General features: G+C 46.6%; 2 protein-coding genes across 2 annotated transcripts; one reads left to right on the top strand and one right to left on the bottom strand.

Annotated features, from left to right (window-relative positions):
- Positions 1–380: 380 nt before the first annotated feature.
- CCDC115 (coiled-coil domain containing 115) lies at positions 381–4398 on the bottom strand. Its single transcript, XM_063114604.1, has 5 exons — positions 4174–4398; positions 3994–4097; positions 3808–3890; positions 3044–3175; positions 381–1302 (listed from the first exon to the last, which is right to left on the bottom strand). Exons 1-5 carry the CDS (start codon positions 4282–4284, stop codon positions 1190–1192), a joined length of 543 nt encoding a protein of 180 aa, XP_062970674.1. The 5' UTR covers positions 4285–4398; the 3' UTR covers positions 381–1189.
- Positions 4399–4938: 540 nt separating this feature from the next.
- IMP4 (IMP U3 small nucleolar ribonucleoprotein 4) lies at positions 4939–8834 on the top strand. Its single transcript, XM_063105650.1, has 9 exons — positions 4939–5059; positions 5169–5277; positions 6782–6865; positions 7600–7709; positions 7789–7921; positions 8003–8157; positions 8228–8322; positions 8422–8495; positions 8593–8834. The coding sequence occupies exons 1-9, from the start codon at positions 5057–5059 to the stop codon at positions 8703–8705; spliced, it is 876 nt and encodes a 291-aa protein (XP_062961720.1). The 5' UTR covers positions 4939–5056; the 3' UTR covers positions 8706–8834.
- Positions 8835–23852: the final 15018 nt, after the last annotated feature.

Here is a 23852-nt window from a genome sequence, read left to right as displayed (position 1 = left end):
GTGCAATTACATTAGACAATAACCAAGGAACACCCGGGCCCACATACATATTTACATCAAATGCTTGGCAAGATTCTGAACAACTGAGGGGTCGTAACTACTTTCCTGTATTTTCCCTACAAGGTGCCTATCAAATCAGGAGTGGGGTAGGTGAATCAACACATAGTATGTGGACAGATGCCCCAATTAAACCAATTAAAACCACAGAGGTTCTTGAAGGTGCTGGAGAATTCCCTTATCACTTCATCAATTACAACGCCAAATCCAGAAATCATAACAGCTGATTGCTAAATTCAACTCTACTTTAAAAATTGATTTTAAAAAAGTAAGAGCTGGGTGACAGTTCCTATAGCATTTACCTTAGTTATTAAGTTATTCAATTGTTTGGTGCAATTGGATGTGTTTTATTTTACAATGAAAAGTTAAAAACACTATGCAAAGTGAAAAGACTAACTGGGAAAAATATTTACATCTTATACTATGAACAAACAACTAATTCCCCCCAAAACATAAAGAGCACCTAGAAATTGCTAAAAAGATCAATAACCCAGTGGAAAAATGAAACAAGAACACAGATTTCCCAGAACAAAAAACACAACTGGCCCTTCAATAAATGAAGACCCCACTCCTAGAAGGATAAAGGCAGGGTTTTTTAAAATCTGGAAGTTCTCTTTCTAGAGTTCCCTTGCAAATCTATGTCAGATCTTTTTTACTTACTGGTTTAGACCCTGCCAACCGCTGCCCATCTACTCAGGTGTTTGTATTGTTATTGACTCAAATCATAATGTCCTGATCTGTCAGCTGTGTATGGCTTTTTCCTCCATCAAAGTCAGTTTTGAGGATCTAGTGAACCTGCAGCACTACTTCTTGTCCTTCCCCGCCACTGTTCGTGCAGTCTTTCATCATTTAGCTGAATGATCGATGAAGTTGTTCCGATTGTTCACTAAGGTGAAAAGCTTTGCATCAGTTGGTGTGTCCTGTAAGAACACAAACCTAGAAGTTGTTTCAAAGGAATGGCTTTCAACATTACTCATTGTGCCTCTTCAAACTTCACACCTAACAAAGTTGGAAACAAGTAGTCCAGGGATGGGGGTAGGGGCAGGGTCTATTTGTGAAGGAAGAAGGGCTGACATAAGGCAGCCACATCTGAGAACAGCTGTGCTCACTGTCCTGTCTCTGTGGACGCAGGTCAGGCAGCCCCAGGCTCAAGCTGCTTGAGTTTCTCTTGGAGTACCCGGAGCTGGCTTCGACCCCAGTTGATGCGGATCTGGAGGTTGGCCATGTCTGCAGCCAGCTGTAGGCCTGGAGGAAAAGGAGAAAATGTCATCATGGTATTTGTGGTATGACACACAACCCAGGTGACTATGGACACCCCCAGGAACTGGGAAAGTTCCAGGCGTCTCTGGCCTCCACACTGTTGCTGAAACATTCCAGGTATGGCTCTGCACTGACTGTTCCAAAACTTCACTGAACCCACTCTCTCAGCTCCTTCAGGTCTTTGTTAAAATGTCACACCCTCCTCAGAAGACTTCCTTGACACCTTTATATTACCCACCAGGAACTAAAAACTCACAGACTATGACTTCTCATGCCCTCCCTTCCTTGCTTCTTCCACTATCACAGTCCTTCACTACTCTCACCCACTCTCCCTCCTTTTCTCTGCTTCCGAGTGGTCCATTCTGGATCCACCTCTAGGTGGCTTTTGCCCTACATCTCTGCTGGAACAGCTACTGTCTAATCCTCCGGGTAGTCCTCAGCCTTCAGCCTCCTTCTTGGCACCAGGGCTGAAAACATATCTCATCACTCCCTATAGGAAATGCTTTCTCCTCTTGGCTTCCAGGACACCCTGCCCTGTGGGTGCTTTTCAGTCTCCTCTACCCACTCCTCTGCTTCCTCTCTCTCACCTCCCATCCACACTCCCCAGCCCTCTACGAATCTCATCCTGTCTCAGCTTTAACCCTGCCTCTGTGTCAGCAACTTGGGAAATTAAACACCAGCGCTAAGCAGTGGACTCCCAAATATCTCTTCAGTCCAGGCCTCTCCCAAACTCCAGATGTGTGTGCCCAACCGCCCACTCAGACTCTCCACCTGGGCATCAGTGGACACTGCACGACACATGGGACACACCCACAGCACACACTCACCTCCCAACTTCTGCTTAGCTGCAGCCCACAGCCTGCCCACAACAGGTGAGGGTAGCTCCATCCTCCCAGGGGCTCTGGGTGGAGACCGTGGGCTCTCCTTGACTCCTCTCCTTCCCTTACTCTCACACACAATGTCAGCAAATCCAGGAGCTTCTATTTTCAAAATGTGTGCAGGTTCCCACTGCTTACCCCACCTTCACTGCCTCCACCTGTATCTCACATGCCTGGCTGCTTCCTGGCACCCGCTTCCTTCCCCTGCTATCCAGTCTGTCCCCACCCAGGACCCAAAGGATTCCTATTACCCTGTGAGTCTGACTGCACCATCCTCTGCTCAGAGCCACCCTGTGACTCCCAAAGTCCCCATCGGGGGCCTACAGCACTCGGGCCCAGGCCCCCTAATCACAGCTCCTGGCACTCCTGCTGTGCTGACTCCACTTCAACCCACTGGCTTCCTCTCTGCTTTTCCTCCAACACACCAGACATCTCTCGTCTCAGGGTTTTTTCCCTGCCTGGTCTCACTGCCTAGAACCCTGTTCTCTCAGACCACTCCTGTCCCACTCCATCCTGTCTTATTTTTTTTATAATTTTCACAGCTTGGCATTGTAGTACAGCCTACTCATTTATTGTCATGTTGTCTTTCTTCTCTCCATAGAATAAACCACCCATGAGGGTGTCTGTCTCTGTATCCCCAGCAGCTAGCAGGAACCTGGAACGCTGCCAATAGCCAGTAAATACTTTTGGAAAAAACAGCACGTGTGACAAAAACTCGCAACGGAGAAAACCTGCAATGCCCATTTCAGACTAACTCCTGCCATGGCATTATTGCTCCAGTGCTCACTGTGGATAGAGGGTCCAAATTTAGTTCCGGGCCGCGTGGCCAACAGATGGGATTTACTCACCATTCCGGAAGCTGGCTTGTGCCTGCCGCAGACTGTGAGGAACCAGGATTCCGAACCAGTTAAGAGGGTCCTGGGGAGCCGCAGAGGGCTCTGGCTCCAGGGGCCTGGTGGGGCCTTTGCGCCTGCGCAGAGCTAGAGAAAGAAAGAGTGGAGGAGGTTAGGGTCTTTACCACCTTGCTCTTATTGTCCTGGTGAAAATGTTGAGCTTATTCTGAGCTTGTGACTCTGGAAAACAATGTTGGTTTGAAAATCTCCCCAACCTTTTGTGTTCTGGGAAACAACTAACCGCAAAGCACCACCATCTGACACCACCCTCGTGAATCACATGAAACTGTCTACTCTTTCTCGTGACTCCCATAAGTCCCACAGATGTCCCTGTTGGCCTGTGACAAGGCCACACATTGACCTTATCCATTTTGCCTGAACGTGTGGAAGGGCCAGGCACAGACTCTCCAACTCCCCATTCTTTATCTCCGGAATGATTAACTGGGATTAGAAGTTTGTCCCTCAAACTAGCTAGACACGGAGATGAACATTTTCTGTTGGGCTTACTGAGACTTCCCCTAATTGCAAAACGATCCCAACTGTAAAGCAACCCACCTATAACTTCTCTAATCCTTCCTATAAAAGTCTAGACAAAGCCACCCTACTGAGACATTCTGATTTCCAGCTCTAGGATGCACCGTCTATTGCAAAATCCTGAATAAAATCATCTCCTCAATCTTTCTGTGCATTTTGTCTTTGACATCGGGAAAGGGACTCACCTGCCTCGCGAGGCCCCACCTCCTCCGGGGTCTGGGCGCCAGCTCTCACCACCATGAACTTCTGGAGTCCGTCCTGGGCCTCGCTGAAGGACGAGAAGGGAGGCTGTCCCTCCGGCAGCCCGGGCCCGGACCCCTTCCCCGCCCCTCCACCCCTCCACTCCCGCTGCAGCGTCTCAGGTTTCTCACCTGGCGCGGACGCAGACCTGGGGGTCCATGTGGGCGGCATACTGCAGGGGCCCTACCGACTTGGCACCCATGGCGTAGCGAGCCTTGGCGAGCGAGAGCCAGCCCTGGAGAGAGAGAGCAGAGCAGTGAGACTGAGTTCACGTCCGTGGGCCCTCCCGCCCGCCCGCCCCAGAAGCCCACCTCCTCCACCCGGGCGTTCAGCGCCGCCCGCTTCGCCTCCAGCTCCTCCAGGTCCCCGAGCAGCTGCAGAAGCAGCGAGTCCAGCTCCGCCCGCAGTTCCGCGGCCGCCATGGTCTGGTCACACTCGGGTCACAGGTAGGCTGAGGCCGGGTTCTGGAGCCACCTCCTTCCAGGTTGCCGAGGTCCTCCGCGCCAGCACAACAGCCAATCGGCGCACGTGACCCGCCCTCAAGGGGGCGTTCCCAGCCGTGCGCTCCGACGCCCACCTCCTTTAAGCGCAGTTGCCCTCAGGAAAACAGGACGGAGGGTTTGATTATGGGGTTTCTCCAATTAGCGCCCCAAGTGCATCAGCCCACCAGACTGTCGGTGACGGTTCCCAGTCGCTTCCGAAGCGGCCGCATTTTAAAAGTCGGGCTACCGTTCTGGCGATGAAAGAGGGCGAAGCTGTACGGGAAACATTTTGATTAAGGGAGGAGTTGCAGAAAGCGCGGGTAGGCAACCTCTCGGTCAGCCCTTGTATCGCTCTTGTAGTTGGTGGACTGGTTCGAACCGCCAATTATGACGGTTTTAGCGGCTCCTCATCTTAAAATCGGGCATCCTGCACGGTGGTGGGCGGTGGTGAAGCTGTGGGCGGACATCTTTATTAACGGCTGTAGCAAGCCACGTGACAGCATCCTGACTCCGATCTATTGGTTGCTCCAACGGAGCACGCGCCGCCGGGTTGGCCCCCAGCTGTTCGCCATCTTAACTTTGGGCATGGTCTACAGCAGCAGACACTAGTAAAGCCTCTAGCGATCTTCTTTGTCGAGGGCGGAAGCGAGGGCTGCGTCGCGCAGGCGGTGCACATAGATTCTCCTAGACTCACGTGGAAACGGCGACCAGGATGGTAGGAGGATTGTCTGCGCTCTTGTTTTGCGGGTGGGGGTTCGCGGGGAGCTGGGGATGTCGTCCTTGTGGTTCCGGAGCGGGTGGTGACTGGGCCCATTGTTCCCCAGCTGCGCCGCGAGGCCCGCCTGCGCCGCGAGTACCTCTACCGCAAGGCCCGCGAGGAGGCGCGGCGATCCGCCCAGGAGAAGAAGGAGAAGGTCCGGCGCGCGCTCGAAGGTACGGCCGCCCAGCCCCGGCGGGCAGGGCGAGTCATTGCAACCACCGTGCACTGCATTTTAAAATCCGACGGCATAAAACACGTTTAATCAGTATTTGTTTGTGTTAATGTGGCTGAGCATCTTTTCAAGTATTTGCTGGCCGTTTTCCTTGCCTCCTGGGTTCTGTTGCCTAGTCCTACGATGGTATTGATTACTTGTCATTTATGCTGCAGTATCCCGGTTTTACCGCTTGCTTGTTAACTTTACAATGTGTCCAGGTTTTCCCCCATTTCAAAATTTTTACGTGCTTCTACAGCTATTCCCCGTTTTTTCCTCATTTTCATTTGCCACATTAAGGAAGAGTCTGTGTCACACATGCCTGATTGGAAATGCCATATTTATCCCTATTTTGTTGGTTCTTGTGTTAGTGGAGCTTTGTGTTTCTCATCTGATGGTATATCACCGCTAGTATTTCTGATTATCTTAAATTCGCCTTGATGTTCCTAGGTGTTAGGCCTATCAGTGTGTATGGTGCGGATAGGTATGTTTAAGTTAAGAAGCGTAATGTTAAACACCTGTGACCCATCTACTTAAATGAAAAATGATCAATACATTGAAATTCAGGAATATTTTCCCCAACTTTGATAACCACCATATTGAATATTGCTTAGAAATAAACCATTTTTTTGCTGTACTTTGTGTTTATTTTACATTAATTTGTGTCCAGTAATCATATTAGTCAAGTTTTAGTTTTAAAGGTGGAATTAGGTTTTATGTGTTCCTTTGCACTTTTACTTTTCCATTCAGAATTGTTTGTAGATACTTCAAGTGTAGTGGGAGGCCACTGCAAGTGAAAATTCCACAGTCTTCATCCATTTTCCCGTGGGTGGCAGTGAACTTGTATTTTCAGTTTGGGGTAGTTAGGGACAGCGCTGCCGCTGTGAACATGCTCTTCCGTGTGCAAGAGTTCCTCCAGGGCGTGCTGGAGAGCAGGGCTCGGTCCAAGGGTATGCTCACGTTGTGGGCATGGCCACAGTGCAGCCCCTGTGCCCAGCCCAGCTTTGTTGACAGAGGAACCTCTGAGCTAGCTGAGGCCATGGGCCTTGAAGCATTCTGTGCATCATGACTAGCAGTTTTGCTGTCTGACTGTTTCAGGGTCTCTGATTTACCTTCATACATAAGGAGCAGTCTATGTTTCTTTGAAAGTAAGTTTTAAAATATTTGTTTGGCTATATAAGCATTATGTACTTGTGATAAAATATTTTAGAAAGCTCTCATCATGAGATTCAAGAATTCAAGAACTGTAGAAAATGAGGTCTCCAGTAACCACTGTTCACAGGTTGGAATGTAGACCAAAAAAAAGTTGTTTTTTCACCTGTCTTTCTCCCTTGTTTCACCTCTGTTCAGAAAGGAGAAAGGTATTTTTCCTTTAAGCTTATACAGGCTTGTAAACAACAGAGTGTTTTATAAACTGAGGGCTCCATGCTTGTGTCTCACTCAGCCCGTCTGTCTTCTCTCTGCAGAAAACCGCCTTATTCCCACCGAGTTACGCCGAGAGGCTCTGGCCTTACAGGGGTCCCTGGAGTTCGATGACGCCGGCGGTGAAGGTGACTGTGTGCTCTGTGGCCACCCCTCCTCCACCCTCAGTACTGTCAGCCAAGTCCTCCCTGCACTTGAGTCCACTGGCCTCCGTATCCTTCCTCAGACTGTTTGGCACTTTCCCGCCTGAGGAAACTGTCCACAGCAGCTGCTCCTGGAACAGACCCTCAAGTGCTGTTGTGTCTGCACAGACGGTACCTCAGGGGCTCTCTCTGAGTGCTCCCTGTTCCTTTTTTTTTTTTTTTTTGTCTTTTTCATGACGGGCACTCAGCCAGTGAGTGCACCGGCCATTCCTATATAGGATCCGAACCCGCGGCAGGAGCGTCGCCGCGCTTCCAGCGCAGCACTCTCCGGAGTGCGCCACGGGCTCGGCCCGCTCCCTGTTCCATTTATATGGCACACACAGTAGCACCCCACTTACTCAATACTGGTCACGAGGAAAAGGAGTCTGTCACCTTTGGCCTTAGCATAATCTGGACTTGTGCTAACACAGAAGCCACTAGCCCCATGTCACTAATACAGCTTAAGTGAACTACAGTTAAACGAAATGAAAGATTCCATTCTTCAGTCACACTTGTGCTTGGTAGACAGTGTGGCTGGTGGCTGCCCTCTTGCCCCGCGTGGGTATTCCCATCATTGTAGGCTTCATCAGACAGTGCCATCTGGATAGAATCAGCTGCCCCCCAGTTAGCATTTCACTCCCACAACAATATTGCATTCTTGTCTCTCATGCCTCTGACAGGTGTGACCAGCCATGTGGATGACGAGTATCGATGGGCAGGGGTGGAGGATCCCAAGGTCATGATCACTACCTCCCGAGACCCCAGTTCTCGCCTCAAGATGTTTGCAAAGGTACTAGAGGGTTAGGAATGAGTGGGGGAAACCCAGGACAAGTGGGCCCTGTCCTGACCAGACACGGGTCCACACGCAGGAGCTGAAACTGGTGTTCCCAGGAGCTCAGCGCATGAACCGAGGCCGGCATGAGGTGGGGGCACTGGTGCGAGCCTGCAAAGCCAACGGGGTCACTGACCTGCTCGTGGTGCACGAGCATCGAGGCACACCTGGTGAGGATGGAGGGAGGGAGAGGGGATGAGCGGGGAGATCTTGGGGCAGATGGAGTCTGACAGCCTGCCTGGCCCCACCAGTGGGGCTTATTGTCAGCCACCTGCCCTTTGGGCCCACTGCTTACTTCACACTGTGCAACGTGGTTATGCGGCACGACATCCCCAACCTCGGCACCATGTCAGAGGCCAAGCCCCACCTCATCACACATGGCTTCTCCTCCCGCCTGGGCAAGCGGGTGAGTCTGGGGCCCTGGGGTGGGGGCTGGGGGCCAGGCCAGGCATTTGCCAAGCTCCTTTGTGCCCCAGGTCTCTGACATCCTCCGTTACCTGTTCCCTGTGCCCAAAGATGACAGCCACCGGATTATCACCTTTGCAAACCAGGATGACTACATCTCGTTCCGGTGGGTCCATGTGGCCTTGGGATGGTGGCCCTCATGCTGCTTGTTGCTGACCCACTGCTGCTTCCAACCCACACCCCTGTCCCGGCTCCCTCTCCCCAGGCACCACGTGTACAAGAAGACAGACCACCGCAACGTAGAGCTGACTGAGGTCGGGCCTCGCTTTGAGCTGAAGTGTGAGTTTGGGGCTTTATCCCATGTTTCGGGGAGGGGAGAGGAAGGGAGGGGAGGCTGGCTCTGCAGGTGATAACATCTCACTCTCCTTCCCTGTAGTATACATGATTCGCCTGGGCACTCTGGAGCAGGAGGCCACCGCGGATGTGGAGTGGCGTTGGCACCCCTATACCAATACTGCACACAAGAGGGTCTTCCTGAGTGCTGAGTAAGCCTGCTCACCAGTCAGGACATGGACTTGGAACCTGGGAAGGTGGGGCTTGTCACAGACAGGCCCATCAAGCTCAGGTGTGGGACTGTGAGTGGGGGAGGAATGCTAATAAATCTCTGTATCATGTTGCCCCTCCTGCCTCTAAGTGGTCCAGACAGGCTTGCTATTGGGCTGTGCCTGAAGGATGAATCACATGGGGTGTCTTTGGTCAGCGGTCCTGATGGCTGTGGGACATACTTGGGCCCGGTGTTGATGTGGGGATTAATGTAGTCTTGTCTGGAACCCTCCAGGCTCACCCCTTGGACATTTGGTGCTGATGTCCCCTCGGGAGTCAGAGACCATGGAGTACTCATTGGACGGCAGACTTGGGCAGTAGGGCCAGGTCATGTCACTGGCAGCACGCTGAGTTTACTCTGAGTTTGAGCCACTGGTGGACTGACGTAGAGGGAACAGGCACCACTCACTGTTCAGCAAGATCCCTCCTCTACCCTGGGCAATGGAGTGCACCTTCCCCCTGCTCACTGGGGACCACTGATGTCGAAGGACCGCCTTGTGCCTACCTCTGGCTCTACCATGGCACAGGGGTTACCCAGGGTCACACAGGAAGGGCCATTGCGGTCCAGGGAGACTGGGGTCTCCCCCTGTTTCTCCACACTTATCCCCTCTCTCTGCCCACGTTCTCTGTGTGAACACGAAGGACTTGGATCCATACAGAGCAGGTATGAGTATCTAGACACTGCACAGTGCTCTCAGGTTTACAGAGAGGAGTGTGATGACAGAAATAAATTCATCATGCCAGGTTAAGGGAATGGTCTGTGAAGAAACAAGTCAGGCAGCAGGCAGGGACAAAGAGGGGCCTTCGCATGGGTGTCCTGAGAACTGAAAGATGGTGTGATGTGGCAGGGGCCACCTGGATGTCCTTTGTAAAGGTCCTGAGGTGGACACTGCTCATCGAGGTTCCAGGAACAGGAGCTGCCCAGTGGGAGAGGGGACTTGGGGGAGCAGGGAACACATCAGGGCACGGCATTCAGGTCTGGGGAGAGAGCCTCCGGGGACCTCTGCGCAATGTCTAGCCCCACTCACGTGAATCCAGTTCCTCCTGTGGGGCCTTCCTGGGCCTCTCCCACCTTGCCACTGCCTCACTCCACCCGTGAAGAATGTGCTATTAAGGTTTTTTTGTGAATTATAGGAATTTCAAAACACATATGAAACTAGAATAGTGTAATGTTCTGTTTTTGTTTCCTATGCCTGCCGTAACGAATTACCACAGTCTGGGTGGCTTAAACAAATTTATTCTCACAGTTCTGGAGGCCATAGCCCAGGATTGAGGTGTCCCCCCCCCCCCCCCGAAGGCTCCAAGGGGGCTGTGGGGTGGGAATCCATCACTTGTCTCTGTCTAGCTTCTGGTGGCTGCCTGCAGCCCTTGGTGTTCCTCATCTGGAGCTGCATCACTTCAGTCTCTACCTGTGTCTTTGCATGCTCCCTCTTCTTTCTGTCATATCTCTTCCCTGTGTCTCTTGTAAGGACCCTTATCTTTGGATTTAGAGCCCATGGGATAATCTAGGACGATCTCTTCATTTCAAGATTATGAATTTATTTATTTTTATTTTTTTATTTTTATTTTTATTTTTATTTTTATTTTTATTTTTTTTTAATTTTATTTTGTCGATATACATTATGGCTGATTATTGCTCCCCATCACCAAAACCTCCCTCCCTTTTCCCTCCCCCCCTCCCACCCAACAATGTCCTTTCTGTTTGCTTGTCGTATCAACTTCAAATAATTGTAGTTGTTATATCTTCTTCCCCCCCCCCCCGGTTTGTGTGTGTGTGTGTGTGTGTGTGTGTGTGTGTGTGTGTGAATTTATATATTAATTTTTAGCTCCCACCGATAAGTGAGAACATGTGGTATTTCTCTTTCTGTGCCTGACTTGTTTCACTTAATATAATTCTCTCAAGGTCCATCCATGTTGTTGCAAATGGCAGTATTTCATTCGTTTTTATAGCTGAGTAGTATTCCATTGTGTAGATGTACCACATTTTCCGTATCCACTCATCTGATGATGGGCATTTGGGCTGGTTCCAACTCTTGGCTATTGTAAAGAGTGCTGCGATAAACATTGGGAAACAGGTATACCTTCGACTTGATGATTTCCATTCCTCTGGGTATATTCCCAACAGTGGCATAGCTGGGTCGTATGGTAGATCTATCTGCAATTGTTTGAGGAACCTCCATACCATTTTCCATAGAGGCTGCACCATTTTGCAGTCCCACCCACAATGTATGAGAGTTCCTTTTTCTCCGCAGCCTCGCCAGAATTTATCGTTCATAGTCTTTTGGATTTTAGCCATCCTAACTGGGGTTAGATGGTATCTCAATGTGGTTTTGATTTGCATTTCCCGGATGCTGAGTGATGTTGAGCACTTTTTCATGTGTCTGTTAGCCATTTGTATATCTTCCTTAGAGAAATGCCTACTTAGCTCTTTTGCCCATTTTTTAATTGGGTTGCTTGTTTTCTTCTTGTACAGTTGTTTGAGTTCCTTATATATTCTGGATATTAATCCTTTGTCAGATATATATTTTGCAAATATTTTCTCCCACTCTGTTGGTTGTCTTTTAACTCTTTTAATTATTTCTTTTGCTGTGCAGAAGCTTTTTAGTTTGATATAATCCCATTTGTTTATTTTTCCTTTGGTTGCCCGTGCTTTTGGGGTCGTATTCATGAAGTCTGTGCCCAGTCCTATTTCCTGAAGTGTTTCCCCTATGTTTTCTTTAAGAAGTTTTATTGTTTCAGGGTGTATATTTAAATCCTTAATCCATTTTGAGTTGATTTTAGTATACGGCGAGAGGTATGGATCTAGTTTCATTCTCCTGCATATGGATATCCAGTTATCCCAGCACCATTTGCTGAAGAGGCAGTCCCTTCGCCACTGAATAGGCTTGGTGCTCAAGATTATGAATTTAATTAGATCTGCAAGGGCTCTTTTTTCAAATAAGGTCACACTCACAGCTCTAGAGTTTAGGATGTGGACATATCTTTGGGCAGTGGGGTGGGGGTAGTGGGACACCATTCGACCCACTGCCTGTCCCCATAACTCACCTCCAGTGGTTGTGGGCTTCCTGCCATTCCCCACGGCACACACAGGCAGACATCCCAAGCAGGGCGAGGACGCCCCCTGCTGACTCGACTCCCTCATGTGCCTGCCTTGGGCTGCATTCAGTGTTCCCCAGTGCAGGGCAGGCACTTAATGGTGCTTTGTTTTTTAATAAGTGGAGCACAGAAGACTCAGAGTCAAGGGCATATGGAAAATAAGCAAGATGCCTACGATACCATTTATGCACTCCACTGTACCCTCACCGCTAAAGTACCCTCTCGGTGTTAATTACAACTTCTTCACATAATCCGGCATGGCTCACCAGTGGTGGAGGGCTTTATGAAGGACAGTTAGAAATGCTTTGCTTATCAGATGTGCTGAGCCATCAGGGATGCAGTGGGCTGGATCTAATGTTGGAGACACTTGAAATGAGGCCTCTCCTGGTACACAGGTGGGAACCTGTGGGTAAAGTCTTTGTGGAAAGTGATTTGTAGGATTTTTTTAGCATTTAAAATGTGCTTCTACTTTCTGAGTCACCATCCTGTGGTCTGAAATGGTTGCTGGGATGCTGCTGGGACAGCTTGGGAACACATTAACCTGGATGTCTGCACAGGGGAATTTGCAAAATGAGGCAAGGAGATAAGTCATTTAAATTGAGAGAGAAGCAGGTTGGAATGTCATTGACATCTCCAGACTCCAAGACTCACAACTTGCTAGGAGGCAGGTTTGAAGTACAACACTAAAGGGATATTTGTGCATCTTTTGTTTGGCTTTTCTATTAAGAAAACAGGTAGTACTTGTATGGTTTAGAAATGTGAAGACTAGGGAGGAGATAAGTAGGAATGTGCCCCAGAGGGGAGTGCCCTTGTTTGCAGGCCTCTGCAACTGATGCTCAGGCTTCAGGAGTCTTCTCAGCATTCAGGAATATTAGCAAGTGGAGAATCCAGGTGTTGAGCATATGGGAGATCTGTGTCCTATTTTTGCAACCTTGATACAGACTTGAAATTATTTCAAAATAGAGTAGTCTCCCTCATCTGTTGTTTCAGTTACCCATGGTCAAGCATGGTTTGAAAATATTAAATGGAAAATTCCAGAAATAAACAATTCATAAGCTTTAAATTGCAGGCCATTGTGAGTAGAGTGATGAAATCCCACACTGTCCTGCCCAGGATGTGAATCATCCCCTTGTCCAGCTTATCTGTATGCATTTGATACCTGCCAGTTGGTCATCTTGGTTATCAGGTTGACAGATCACAGGAAGAAAAAGGGTGAGTATAGTATAATAAGATATTTTGAGAGAGAGAACCATATGCACATAAGTTTTATTACAGTATATCATAATTGTTCCATTTTTTTATTATTAATCTCTTACTGTGTCTACTTTGTAAATTAAACTTTATTATAGGTATGTATGTATATGAAAAAACAGTATATATAGGCTTCAGTACTATCTACGGTTTCATGCATACACTGGGGGTCTGGGAATGTATCCCTCACAGGTAAGGGGAGACTGCTGTAAAAAATTGCTGAAGTTTTTAAGGAAGGACTGTTAATCTTGTTGGGTGACATTATGGCTTTATTCAGATTACTTTAGAAAATGTTCTTAATTTTTAGAGAAACATGCTGAAGTATTTTTGGGGGTGAAATATCAGCCTGCACTTGCTTGAAAATGCTTCAGCAGAGGAGGGAAAGTAGCTGAAACAAAATACTAATTGTCATATTTAGGCAGTGCGTACTGGGGGCTTGTTACAGAATTCTTCCTGCTTTTATGTATATTTTAAGTTTATCAAAATAAGGAATTAAAAGGGGAATAATTAAAAATGCTTTCACTTGTTATTAAAGCAGCTCTCATGTCTTTGTTTTAAATTATTAAAAATACTTAAATAAGAAGTTCTAGTTGGAGACATGCCTACCTGTTAACAGTGGTTGAAAGCTATTGACAGGGCCAGGGGATGATGAAGTTTATTCCACATCAGTGTAGTTGAACGTTTTAGGCGTGAGAATGTGTTATTCACTTGTCACTTATACCCCCCAAAAAAGTAAAAATTGAAGCACAACATGAAGTGCATTTTAGGCAAAAGTCTGTATCCCACTGAAGTAGCTGTGGCGAACACCTTGCCCACCACCCTGTATTCTTTCCTAGGTACATTCCTAGAAGTGCAATTTCTGATCCAAGATCACCTGTCTAACCCTCTTGATACTACCAGAAAGTTTATACCATGAGACCATTTTTATCTATCAGATTGGTAAAGATGGAAAAGTTTGAATATAGTTGCTATAAGTTTGGGATATTGAGCTTGTAATAGGTACAGACCTTTAGAGGGGAATTTCATAACAGCCCTAAAAATCTTATTATACATCTACACTTGGATTTAGTAGACAAGACTTCTAGGAATGCCCACCATGCACATTCCAACAGCTGCACTGTACTGACCTTTGTAGCAGCAAAAGAAGGGAAACAGCCTAGATGTCCATCCACAGGGCTACAGTTACATAAGTTATGACACACCACAGAGCAGGACACTATAAAGCTGCTGGTTTAACTTTTTTTTTTTTTTTAATGTATTAAAAGCTGTACGTATTAATGTGTATAACTTGATGAGATTAAAATAAGTATATGCCCCTGAAACCATCACTACAGTATATGCTATAAACATCATCACTTCCAAAAGTTCTCCCTCCCTATTATCATTATTATTATTTTGTGATAAGAACACTTCATATAAAATCTACCCTGAGCAAATTTTTAAGTATACAGCATTGTAAACTATAGGACTGTGCTATAGGACTGTGCTATAGGACTGTACAGTAGGTTTCTAGGACTTATATATGTAACTGAAAATTTATACCCTTTGACCAACATCTCCACATTTCCTCTCCCCCCAGCCCCTGGCAAGCACTGTTCTCTTTGCTTCTATGAGTTTGACTGTTTTACATTATTCATAAGTGGCATCAAATAGTATTTATCTTTCTGTGTCTGGCTTATTTCACTTAGTGTAATGTCTTCCAGATAAATCCATGTTTTTGAAAATGACAGCATTTCTTTTTTTAAAAAAAATCCATTTATCCGTTGACATTTACTTAGGTTGATTCCATATTGTATTTGTGCATTTCTGTGGCTTATTATAAATATCTGGAACTGGGTAATTTAAAAGAAAATGAAATTTATTGCTTATGGTTTCGGAGGCTGGGAAGTCTGAAGTCCGGGAACATATCTGGTAAGATCCTTGGTGATGCAGGGGTATCACATGGCAGAATGACAAAGGAGAGAGAGAGAGCTCCTCATGCGCTCTCCTTTCAAAGCCCTCAGAACCACACCCATGACCACCATTAAACCATCAACTTATTAATCCATTTAATAAGGCATGGTACTTACAGTCTAATCACCTCTACAAGGGCCCATCTTTCAATTACCATAATAGGATTTCCCACCCTCTTAACACTGTGACGGTGAGGACCAAGCCTCCAGCATATTTAACTTTGGGAGGACACAATTCAATCCATAATATATATCTTTGGTATTGTGAATAAGGCCACAAAGAACATGAGAGTGCTGATATCTCTTCAAGATAATGATTTCATTTCCCAGAAGTGGGATTGTTGGGTCATTTGGTATTTCTGTTTTTAACTTTTTGAGGAACTACCATACTGTTTTCTATAATGGCTGTACTGATTTCCATTCCCACCAAGAATGCACAAGGATTCCCTTTTCTCCGCATTCTTGTTAACATTTCCTTTAACAGGTGTGAGGTGATGTCTCATTGTGGGTTTTTTTTAGTGTGTTCTGGCCAGTACAGGGATCTGAACCCTTGACCTTGATGTTATAACAACACATTCTAACCAACTGAGCTAACCAGGCAGCCTTCATTGTGGTTTTGATTTACATTTCCCTGATGATTAGTAATGCTGAGTATTTTTTTCATATGCCTTTTGGCCATATATATGTCTTTGGAGAAATGTATATTCAAGTCCTTTGCCTATTTTTAAAGTTGGATTGTTTGGGTTTTTTGCTGTTGAATTGTTGAAGTTTCTTATATGGTTTGGATAGTGCTATGGTCTGAATGTTTGCATCCCCCCAAAATTCATATGTTGAAACTTAACCCTGAAGGTTATGGTATTAGGTGGGGCTTTTGGGAGGTGATTAGCCATCGTGAATGCCCTTATAAAAGAGGTCTGAGGGAGCCCAGTTCGCCCCTTCCACCATGTGAGGACACAGCTAGAAGGTGCCATTTATGAACCAGGGAGTGGCCTCTCAACAGACACTGAATTGGCTGGTGCCTTGATCTTGGACTTCCCAGCCTCCAGAACTGTGAACAATAAATTTCTGTTGTTTATAAATTATCCAGTAAATGGTATTTTGTTATAGCAGCCCTAATAGTAACTTTTTATCAGATATATGGTTTGCAAATATTTTCTCGCATTCTGTAGATGCAACCATTGACAAAATCCTCAAGATAGATGTTAAATAAAAAGCATGGTGTGAAACACTGTGTGTGATATGCTCCCAGTGTGCAGAAGAGGTAAGAGGGACCCTATGCTTGTGTATGAACCACATTCTCTCCAGGAGGAGGTACACCTAGCTGGTGCATTAGGCTTCCAGGGAGGAGGGAGTCTCTTTACTATAATGTTACTGTGGGTAAACATTTCATTTACTTACTGACCACAGTGAGCTGCCTTCTGAGTTCTCTGCCCATTTTTCTTTGAAGTGCAGAGAGACACACGGATTTTTTTCTCCAACACTAATATTTCTTTAAAGTGTAAAGGAACATGTCCTCATCTTAAAAACAAAACAAAACCCAGAAGTGTGTACAGTGAAAAATAAACCACCTTCCTCTTCCCTTCACCTGTACCAATCCAGCCCTGCTCTCCAGAGATCATCACTATTGACTTTCTTAAATATCTGGCCAGACATTTTCTGTTCATGGTATGCATGTATTTGTTGACTGGCAGTTATATTTTTTTAATCTGGAAGGGATCATTATGCACACCATTCTGAACCTTGCCTTTTTCCCTTTAATAATAACTTTAGGATGCTTCAGGTCAACTAGGCAATCTGCCTCCTTCTGGCTGCACAATCAGGTGGTTTCTTGTTTTTACTAGCACAAATGTTGCTTCAAGAATATCATTGCACATACCTCTGCATATACTTCTGTGCATACTTAGGCAAGTGTATCAGGTGAATAAATTCATACACGTAGAATTATGTATTTAAAATAACAGCTCTGCTCCGCCATGTGAGACAGCTGGGTCACTGTCACCACCATCAAGACCCTCACCAGATGCACTCCCTGCACTGTGGACTTCATAGCCTCCAAAATTAAAAAGCTGTAACGAATTCGAAAAATTATGCAAAAAAGAGAATGCACCAAATAAAAAGTTTTGAAGGCTGGTAACTCTAAGGTTGAGGGGGTACATCCTGAGGGTCTTCTTCCTGGAGGAAACTACAGAGTCCAGGGATGGCACAGAGCATCACATGGTAAGAGGGCAAGAGCGTATTTATGTGCACTTTTTATAAAGCCACCAGTCCATTTTCATGATCACCCATTAATTCATTAACATATTAACCCAAGAATTAATGAATTAACCCATGAAACTCCTAACTTTCTGATAGTGTGGTTCAATTTTCCATACTCAATAGTTACAGTGAAGATTATGTTTCAACATGAGCTTAGGAGGAGACATTCAAACCACAGCACTAGCCTTGTCCTCAACTTTGTCAAGTGGGCACCTCCAAGTTGGCCATCCTGGAGATGAACCACCAGAGAGCACAGGTGAAACAGTGACAAGAGAAGAAGGAAATTAAAATACTGAAGGAAATCCAGCTCCTCCAAGTGGAAGCCAACAATTTTATAATTCAAAAAGGAGAAATTTGGAGTCTGGTTCAGATCTATGGAGCAGCTCACTGACGACGAGAGGTGAAGGACTTGCAGGAATTTGATAACAGCCCAAGGATGGGGATTCTCCCTGCTGGCCAGCTGCAGAGGGCCTGTAGCCTTGGCTCTCTGATCAGCAGCAACAGACCCTGTTGCATGGTGACCACTGGGGCACCAGGACTCCAGCTGCTGGGCAGGCACCGGAAGGGAGAGCTGACGTGTGGCCTCTTGCAGGCTCACAGCTACCTCTGTCCTGCAGCTATAAGCTGTCCTGCCAGCTGGAGCCCCTGTCCCAGTAGACCAATGACACCCTCTGGCTAAGAAGAAGAACAGGCCACCATGCACTATTATGCATGTCTGGCCTGGAAAGATCTGCTGCTACTCATTCAGTGGCACTGAGAACTGTTTTGGCCAAGTGTAGGACTGGGATGGTTCAGGGACAAAAGAGGGAGTGGTCAGCACTGGAAGCCAATCTGGAGCTGCTAGAGGACATTCAGTTGGCCTGGGTGCACGTCCTCTCTCTGTCATCTTGTTCAGCTGCCCAGAGTGGAGGCCTGACCTGAGCCACTCAGAGGCCAGGAAAGTCCCTCCATGTCCTTCTAAGAAGCCAAAGCCAAACCGTGTGCCAAAAAGGGGGTGTATGCCTCAGGGCACCTGGGCATTGGTAGGACTTAATAATAATAAATAAAATGATATTAATGGTTGTGTCTGTGAGCTGTGAGCACCTGCTCTACATACTGGCACTACGCATTATCTGACTTTTTAACTGTTGTCAAGCCGGAGGTGCAAAATGCTTCCCCAATTGAATTTGCATTTCTTTAATTATGACAGGTTGGGCATCTTTTCAAATCCTTATTGGCCATTTGTATGTATGTGTATGTTTTCTGTGAACTGTCTGCTCTCTTTTTCTATAGAAATGATTGTTCACCTCTATATTGATTGTTTTAAATCTTCCAGTTGTGGAAATTTTCAAACACAGGAGCAGAGAGGATGGTACAGTAGGTCCATGAGCTAGTCTCTGTTGTCTAGCCTTGTTTATTTCCTAGCCCCACCCACTCTGTATCCACTCTGCCAGTTTATTTTGAAGCAAATCCCAGATATTACATCATTTCATCCATAAATATTTCCATATATATTTCTAAAAGATAAGGACTCAACAAAAGTAACAATAGCATCTATCACACCTAAAATTATCAAGTTTTTTTCCCTATCATATATATGTTAGTGTTCAGTTTTCCTTGATTCCAGTATGTTTGTTTGAACTACAATCCACATTAGGTCCACTCATTGCAAATGGTTGATCGGTCTCTTTAAGTTCTTTTTTTTTTTTTTTTTTTAACAGCTTTATTGAAATATTCACATACCACACAATTCACCGGTTTAAAGTGTGTGAATCATTGTGGTTTTTTAAAATCTTATTCACAGGGTTGTGCAGCCACTGTCACAACCTAATTTTAGAACATTTTTATCCTCCCTGAAAGAAACCCCATACCTATTGGCTGTCACTCCTCAGTCCCCTCCAACCATACCCCCAGCCCTTGGCAACTACTAGTCTACTTTTAGTCTCTATAGACTTGCCTGTTCTGGACATTTGATATAAATGGAATCATATAATACATCATCTTTTCTGACTGTCTTCTTTCACTTAGCATAATGTTTTCAAGGTTATCTATGTAACTGTGTCAGTACTTCATTTATTTTTATTGCCAAATAATTTTCCATTGTATGTAATACCACATTTTTTCTATCCATTTATCACTGGAAATTTGGGTTGTTTCATACTTTAGGGCTATTATGAATGATGCTCCTTTGAGCATTGGTGTATACGTACATCCTAAGTCTCTTTTAATCTATAAGATTGTCTCTCTCATTTTTTCTTTGCAACCTATTCAATTAGGAAACTGGTTTACTTGTCTTGCAGAGTTTCCACAGTCTGGATATTGCTGATTTTATCACTGTGGTGTCATTTAATATTTTTGAGAGCTGCTGTATTTCCTCTGAATTAATACTTAGATCTAGTGGTCAATCAAATATAGGTTCAAATTTTTTTGGCAGGAATACTTGATGGGGATGTTGTGTTCTTTCACCAGGAGGCTCATCATGTTTGGGTGTCATTTTTGTGATGTCAGCAGGTAGTATTATTGCTTAGCTCCATTAATTCATTAGGGGTTTCAAGCTTGGTGTCTATTTCTCTAGAAACTAATATGAATCTTTTTTGCGTTATAGTTTCAAATTTATTACTGCTTGTATATTGGAAAATGATGTGTGTGTAGTGTATTTTAACAAGCTACCTTTAAAATTTTTCTTGCAATTCCTTATGGTTTTTCATAAGATTTTCTAGAATTTCTAACTGATTATGCCATATGCTGGTTAGTGTTTCTGCTTCTTTTTCCTTGCCATGTTGCTTTGGCTAGGACTTCAGAACACCCTGGTGGCAGCAGCAATGAGGCTGCCTCATCATTACAGGAATTCTTCCAGAGCTGTTAATGCTCACCATGGCTGCGCACTTATTTCTCTCTGGTGTTGTAAGTGTGGAACAGACACCTATGCAGACAGATCCATGCCTCCTTTTGGTTGTCCTGGAGACCACACTTAACCAGTGACACTGTGGGCTCTGTGTGCAGGGTCCACTAAGGACCACAACCAGCCTCACCTGAAAATTATTTGGCCAGTTGGTCTTTTCTAAATAAAGCACCACACACAAAGCAAGTACACTGAAGTTGGGCTAAAATTCTGGTGTAGAAACTGCAGGCCAAGGACGCAGGCAGTCTGACCAGATCCATTGGTCACAGAGGCCACTGGGATGCTGCCAGTGCTGAGCAAGTGTCTGCCTGAGTTTATTTCCTCCAAGGGCCCACTCTGGGCAGTGCAGATGCCCAGGCTCTGCCCTACATAAGTGGGGCCAACCTGGGTGAAAAGTTAGTATGCGGTTTTTTTGTTTTTTGTCTTTGTTTTGGTGGCTGGCTGGTATAGGGATCAAAGCCTGGACCTTGGTGTTATGAGCACCATGCTCTAAACCAACTGAGCTAACCGGCCAGCCCTGGAGCATTTTAAGGATATCATTTCCTACAAATGGGAAAGAGGGCTTTCCCCTCTATTCCCCACATTTTCTCCCCCCTTCCTGATGCAGAATTGTGGGACAGTTCCTGTGGGCAGAAACCCATCCTCCACAAAGAGCTGAGGATCATGGGGGGTGGCAGCGGCGGCAAGAAAGGGTAGGGTGGCTTTTCCCTTGAGCTGTACTCCCCTAGCTCCGAGCTGCTGACTCCTTTCCTGGGGACCAGGAGCGATCCTTGATTCAGAACACTGAAACCGGGAACCCCCCTGAGGAGAGTTAGAAGTAACAAGCTCTCCCAGAGACAGTTCCCAGGACTGGTAGAGACAAGCTCCCACTTGCAACTGGAGAGGGGGTCCTTTTTCCTGTTTGCCAAATGCCAGAATTGTGGGTGAGCAAAGACAGCTCACCCAGCCCGAAGGTTTTTAACAGAGTAAAGCAGTAAGAAATTTTTTTCAAATTTCTTCTGCCCTGTTTTGGCCTAGCGGAAGAGGAAGTCAGAAAAGACTGTACACCAGGGATGTCCATAGTCTCAAAGTATCTCCCCACAAGCTTCCTGAGTTAAGGTGGTGTCTGCCAGGTTTCTCCACTGTAGTTTCTCTTTTCCCCTTTGCAACATCAATGCAGGCTGCACTCCTTACAGCATTTCGCAAGCATCCTAAGCACCCTGCAGCACCCAGTCCTCTTGGCTCGGTTGAGCAGCCACTGCATCAGGCACTCTGAGCTGTCGGGAAGGTGGCAGACTAGCATGTGACATATGGGCTTCAACATGCTCAGGATTTCTGCAGGCAGTGCCAGCTGCTCCCTGGACAGTCAGGTCAGGAAGGCGGGTGGGTTAAACAATGAGAGGGGGGGCATGGAGTGAGGGTGGACATGTAGCCAGAAAGATACTCAACCCAGCTGGAAGCACATCTGGCAAACCACAGCCTCAGCCCCTTAATGTTCACAGGCCACAAGGCAGCATCTGGCCAGTCTATCAGATACCCAGCAAGACAGGCAGAAAGACAGATTCCCCAAATAGGCAGACCCCCAGCCAGTCAACCAACCAGATAGACACACAGATCCTGAGGCAGACAGACTCCCAGCTGGACAGAGAGCCAAACAAATGGGCAGCCAGACATCCAGATAAACCTGTGGCCAGAGAGACATGAGGACTCCATCCCACCCCCAGCCAATTTGAAGGTGGGCTTCAGCCAAGCAGAAGACAGAACCTCTCAAGGACAGACCCGCTCCCCCAAATGGACAAAGAGACATTACCCCAGTGGAGAGACTATCCATCCAGTCCACCAGCCAGCAAGACCTTCAGCTGGACAGACAGACTTAGCCTCCACCAGTCAGACAGACCTCAGAAAGACCAACCTGCCCTCAGCCTCATCTTGCCTACTGGACAGACAGAGCTAGGTAGGCAGACAGACCCTTGGCCCCTAGCTGAACAGAGATCCCCAGTCACTGGGTCAGCCTCCCTGCCCCCTGCTTACCACCATGGATGGCCCAGTGACCCCTCAGTGTCACCAGTGCTCCAAATACCACTCAATCTCCAGTGACCATTGACCTCCAATGACATCCCATTACCACCAAGGTCCACAAAGACCTTTGATGAACTCTCAGTGACTCTCCCCATTTTTCTTGTATCCACTAGTGTGGAATGACTGCCATTAGCAACCATGAGTTATTCAGGGACTCAGAGAGCCTCCAAATTTTCTCAAAGTTCATTGATACTTCTGTGTCCCACCCCCTGAATCTCTAGCAACCCATGATCATCCATGAAACCTCAGTGATTCCACTGACACTCACTGTTGTGTATTGAGTAGGAGCTCTCAATGACTTCCCTGACTCTTCTGACCCCTTAATTACTAGAACTAACACTCCAAACCCCATCGACACTTCATTTACTTTCACTGAAACACCTTGTCCCAAAAAAACCCAGTGACCTCCAGGTAACATTAACATCCACTGATCTGGCCCCCCCACCCCCATGAACATTCAAGAGACTGACCTCCAATGAATTCACTATCATCATTCATCCTCAATAATCACTACTGACCCCTTTAGGACCCTCATGGATGAAACTGATAGATGATAAACACTGAGTCTACAGAGACCCCACCCACCCACTGACCCCACAGTAAATGAAACATCCTCAGCTGTTTGATCCCCACTGGCTCACTTTGACCTCTCAATCACTTAAGCCAGGGTTAGCAAACTATAGCTGGTAGGCCACAAAAAATATTTCATGACACATGAAAATTATATGAAATTCAAGTTTCAGTGTCCACAAATAAGTTTTTATTGGAATACAGCTAGGCTCATTTGTTTATATAGTCTACGGCTGCTTTCAGACTGCCACGGCAGAGTTAAAGTAGTTGAGACAGAGACCAGAGACAGCAAAGCCAAAACCACTTCTTATCTGGCCCTTTAAGAAAGAGCATTCCCATTCCTGGCTTAGACACTTATGACCCCCAATGAATTAAACTGACAACCTGTTGCCAATAACCCTGTGATCCTTCAGTGACTTAAAACACACCTCTAGTCCAAATATTAACTTTCTATCCAACTACCGCAGCCTGGTCTCCACAGATGCCCCCTCCAATGTCACCCCTCGAAATTTTTCCATGACCCCTGTGAAAGGTGGGCTAACTCATCTATCCAGGTATGTCCTTGGCGGGCCACTAGGAGGTGGTCCATTCTCCAGCTTCCCCTCAGTGACTCCAGGAGCTGGCGGCAGCTCTCTTCCAACCTCCTTTTGAGCATTTTGTGAAGATTGGGACACGAGTGCAGAAAAAAGAGAAGCTCCTTAAAAGCGTTGAGAACATCTCATCCCCTGGAATCCACTTCCAGTGCTTCAGTTCTCAGTTTCCTGGCAGCTTTATGTGGGTAGAGATCCTCGAACTAGGATTGTAACCTGGCGCACCCAGCCCCTCCCAGCCCAACCCGGGAAAAAGAAGGAACCTCAGGAAATACACAGATACAGAAGCCACAGCATGGGAGGCCTGGTGTCATTTTTCCCCGCGGCTGCCCCTCCCTCACCTCCCTCCAACCCGGCTGGAGCACACAGTTCCCCCGGGCAGGAGGAGCAACCCGATCTCGGCGACCGTCTCCACTGACTGCTGCCACACCACCCCGGT

The sequence above is a fragment of the Cynocephalus volans genome, chromosome 1 (assembly GCF_027409185.1).
Source record: "Cynocephalus volans isolate mCynVol1 chromosome 1, mCynVol1.pri, whole genome shotgun sequence".
NCBI classification, from domain to species: Eukaryota; Metazoa; Chordata; class Mammalia; order Dermoptera; family Cynocephalidae; genus Cynocephalus; species Cynocephalus volans.
The sequence above is the reverse complement of the archived record's forward strand: the minus strand, read 5'-3'. Positions and strand labels throughout refer to the sequence as shown.

Coding starts and splice junctions, on each gene's coding strand:
- CCDC115 (XM_063114604.1), bottom strand. CDS start 4,284: ATGGCGGCCGCGGAACTGCGGGCGGAGCTGGACTCGCTGCTTCTGCAG. Junction 3,176..3,807: donor GGTGGGGCCTCGCGAGGCAG/GTGAGTCCCTTT, acceptor TTCTTTCTCTAG/CTCTGCGCAGGCGCAAAGGC. Junction 1,303..3,043: donor ACAAGCCAGCTTCCGGAATG/GTGAGTAAATCC, acceptor CTTTTCCTCCAG/GCCTACAGCTGGCTGCAGAC.
- IMP4 (XM_063105650.1), top strand. Junction 5,278..6,781: donor GGTCCGGCGCGCGCTCGAAG/GTACGGCCGCCC, acceptor TTCTCTCTGCAG/AAAACCGCCTTATTCCCACC. Junction 8,323..8,421: donor GATGACTACATCTCGTTCCG/GTGGGTCCATGT, acceptor CCCTCTCCCCAG/GCACCACGTGTACAAGAAGA.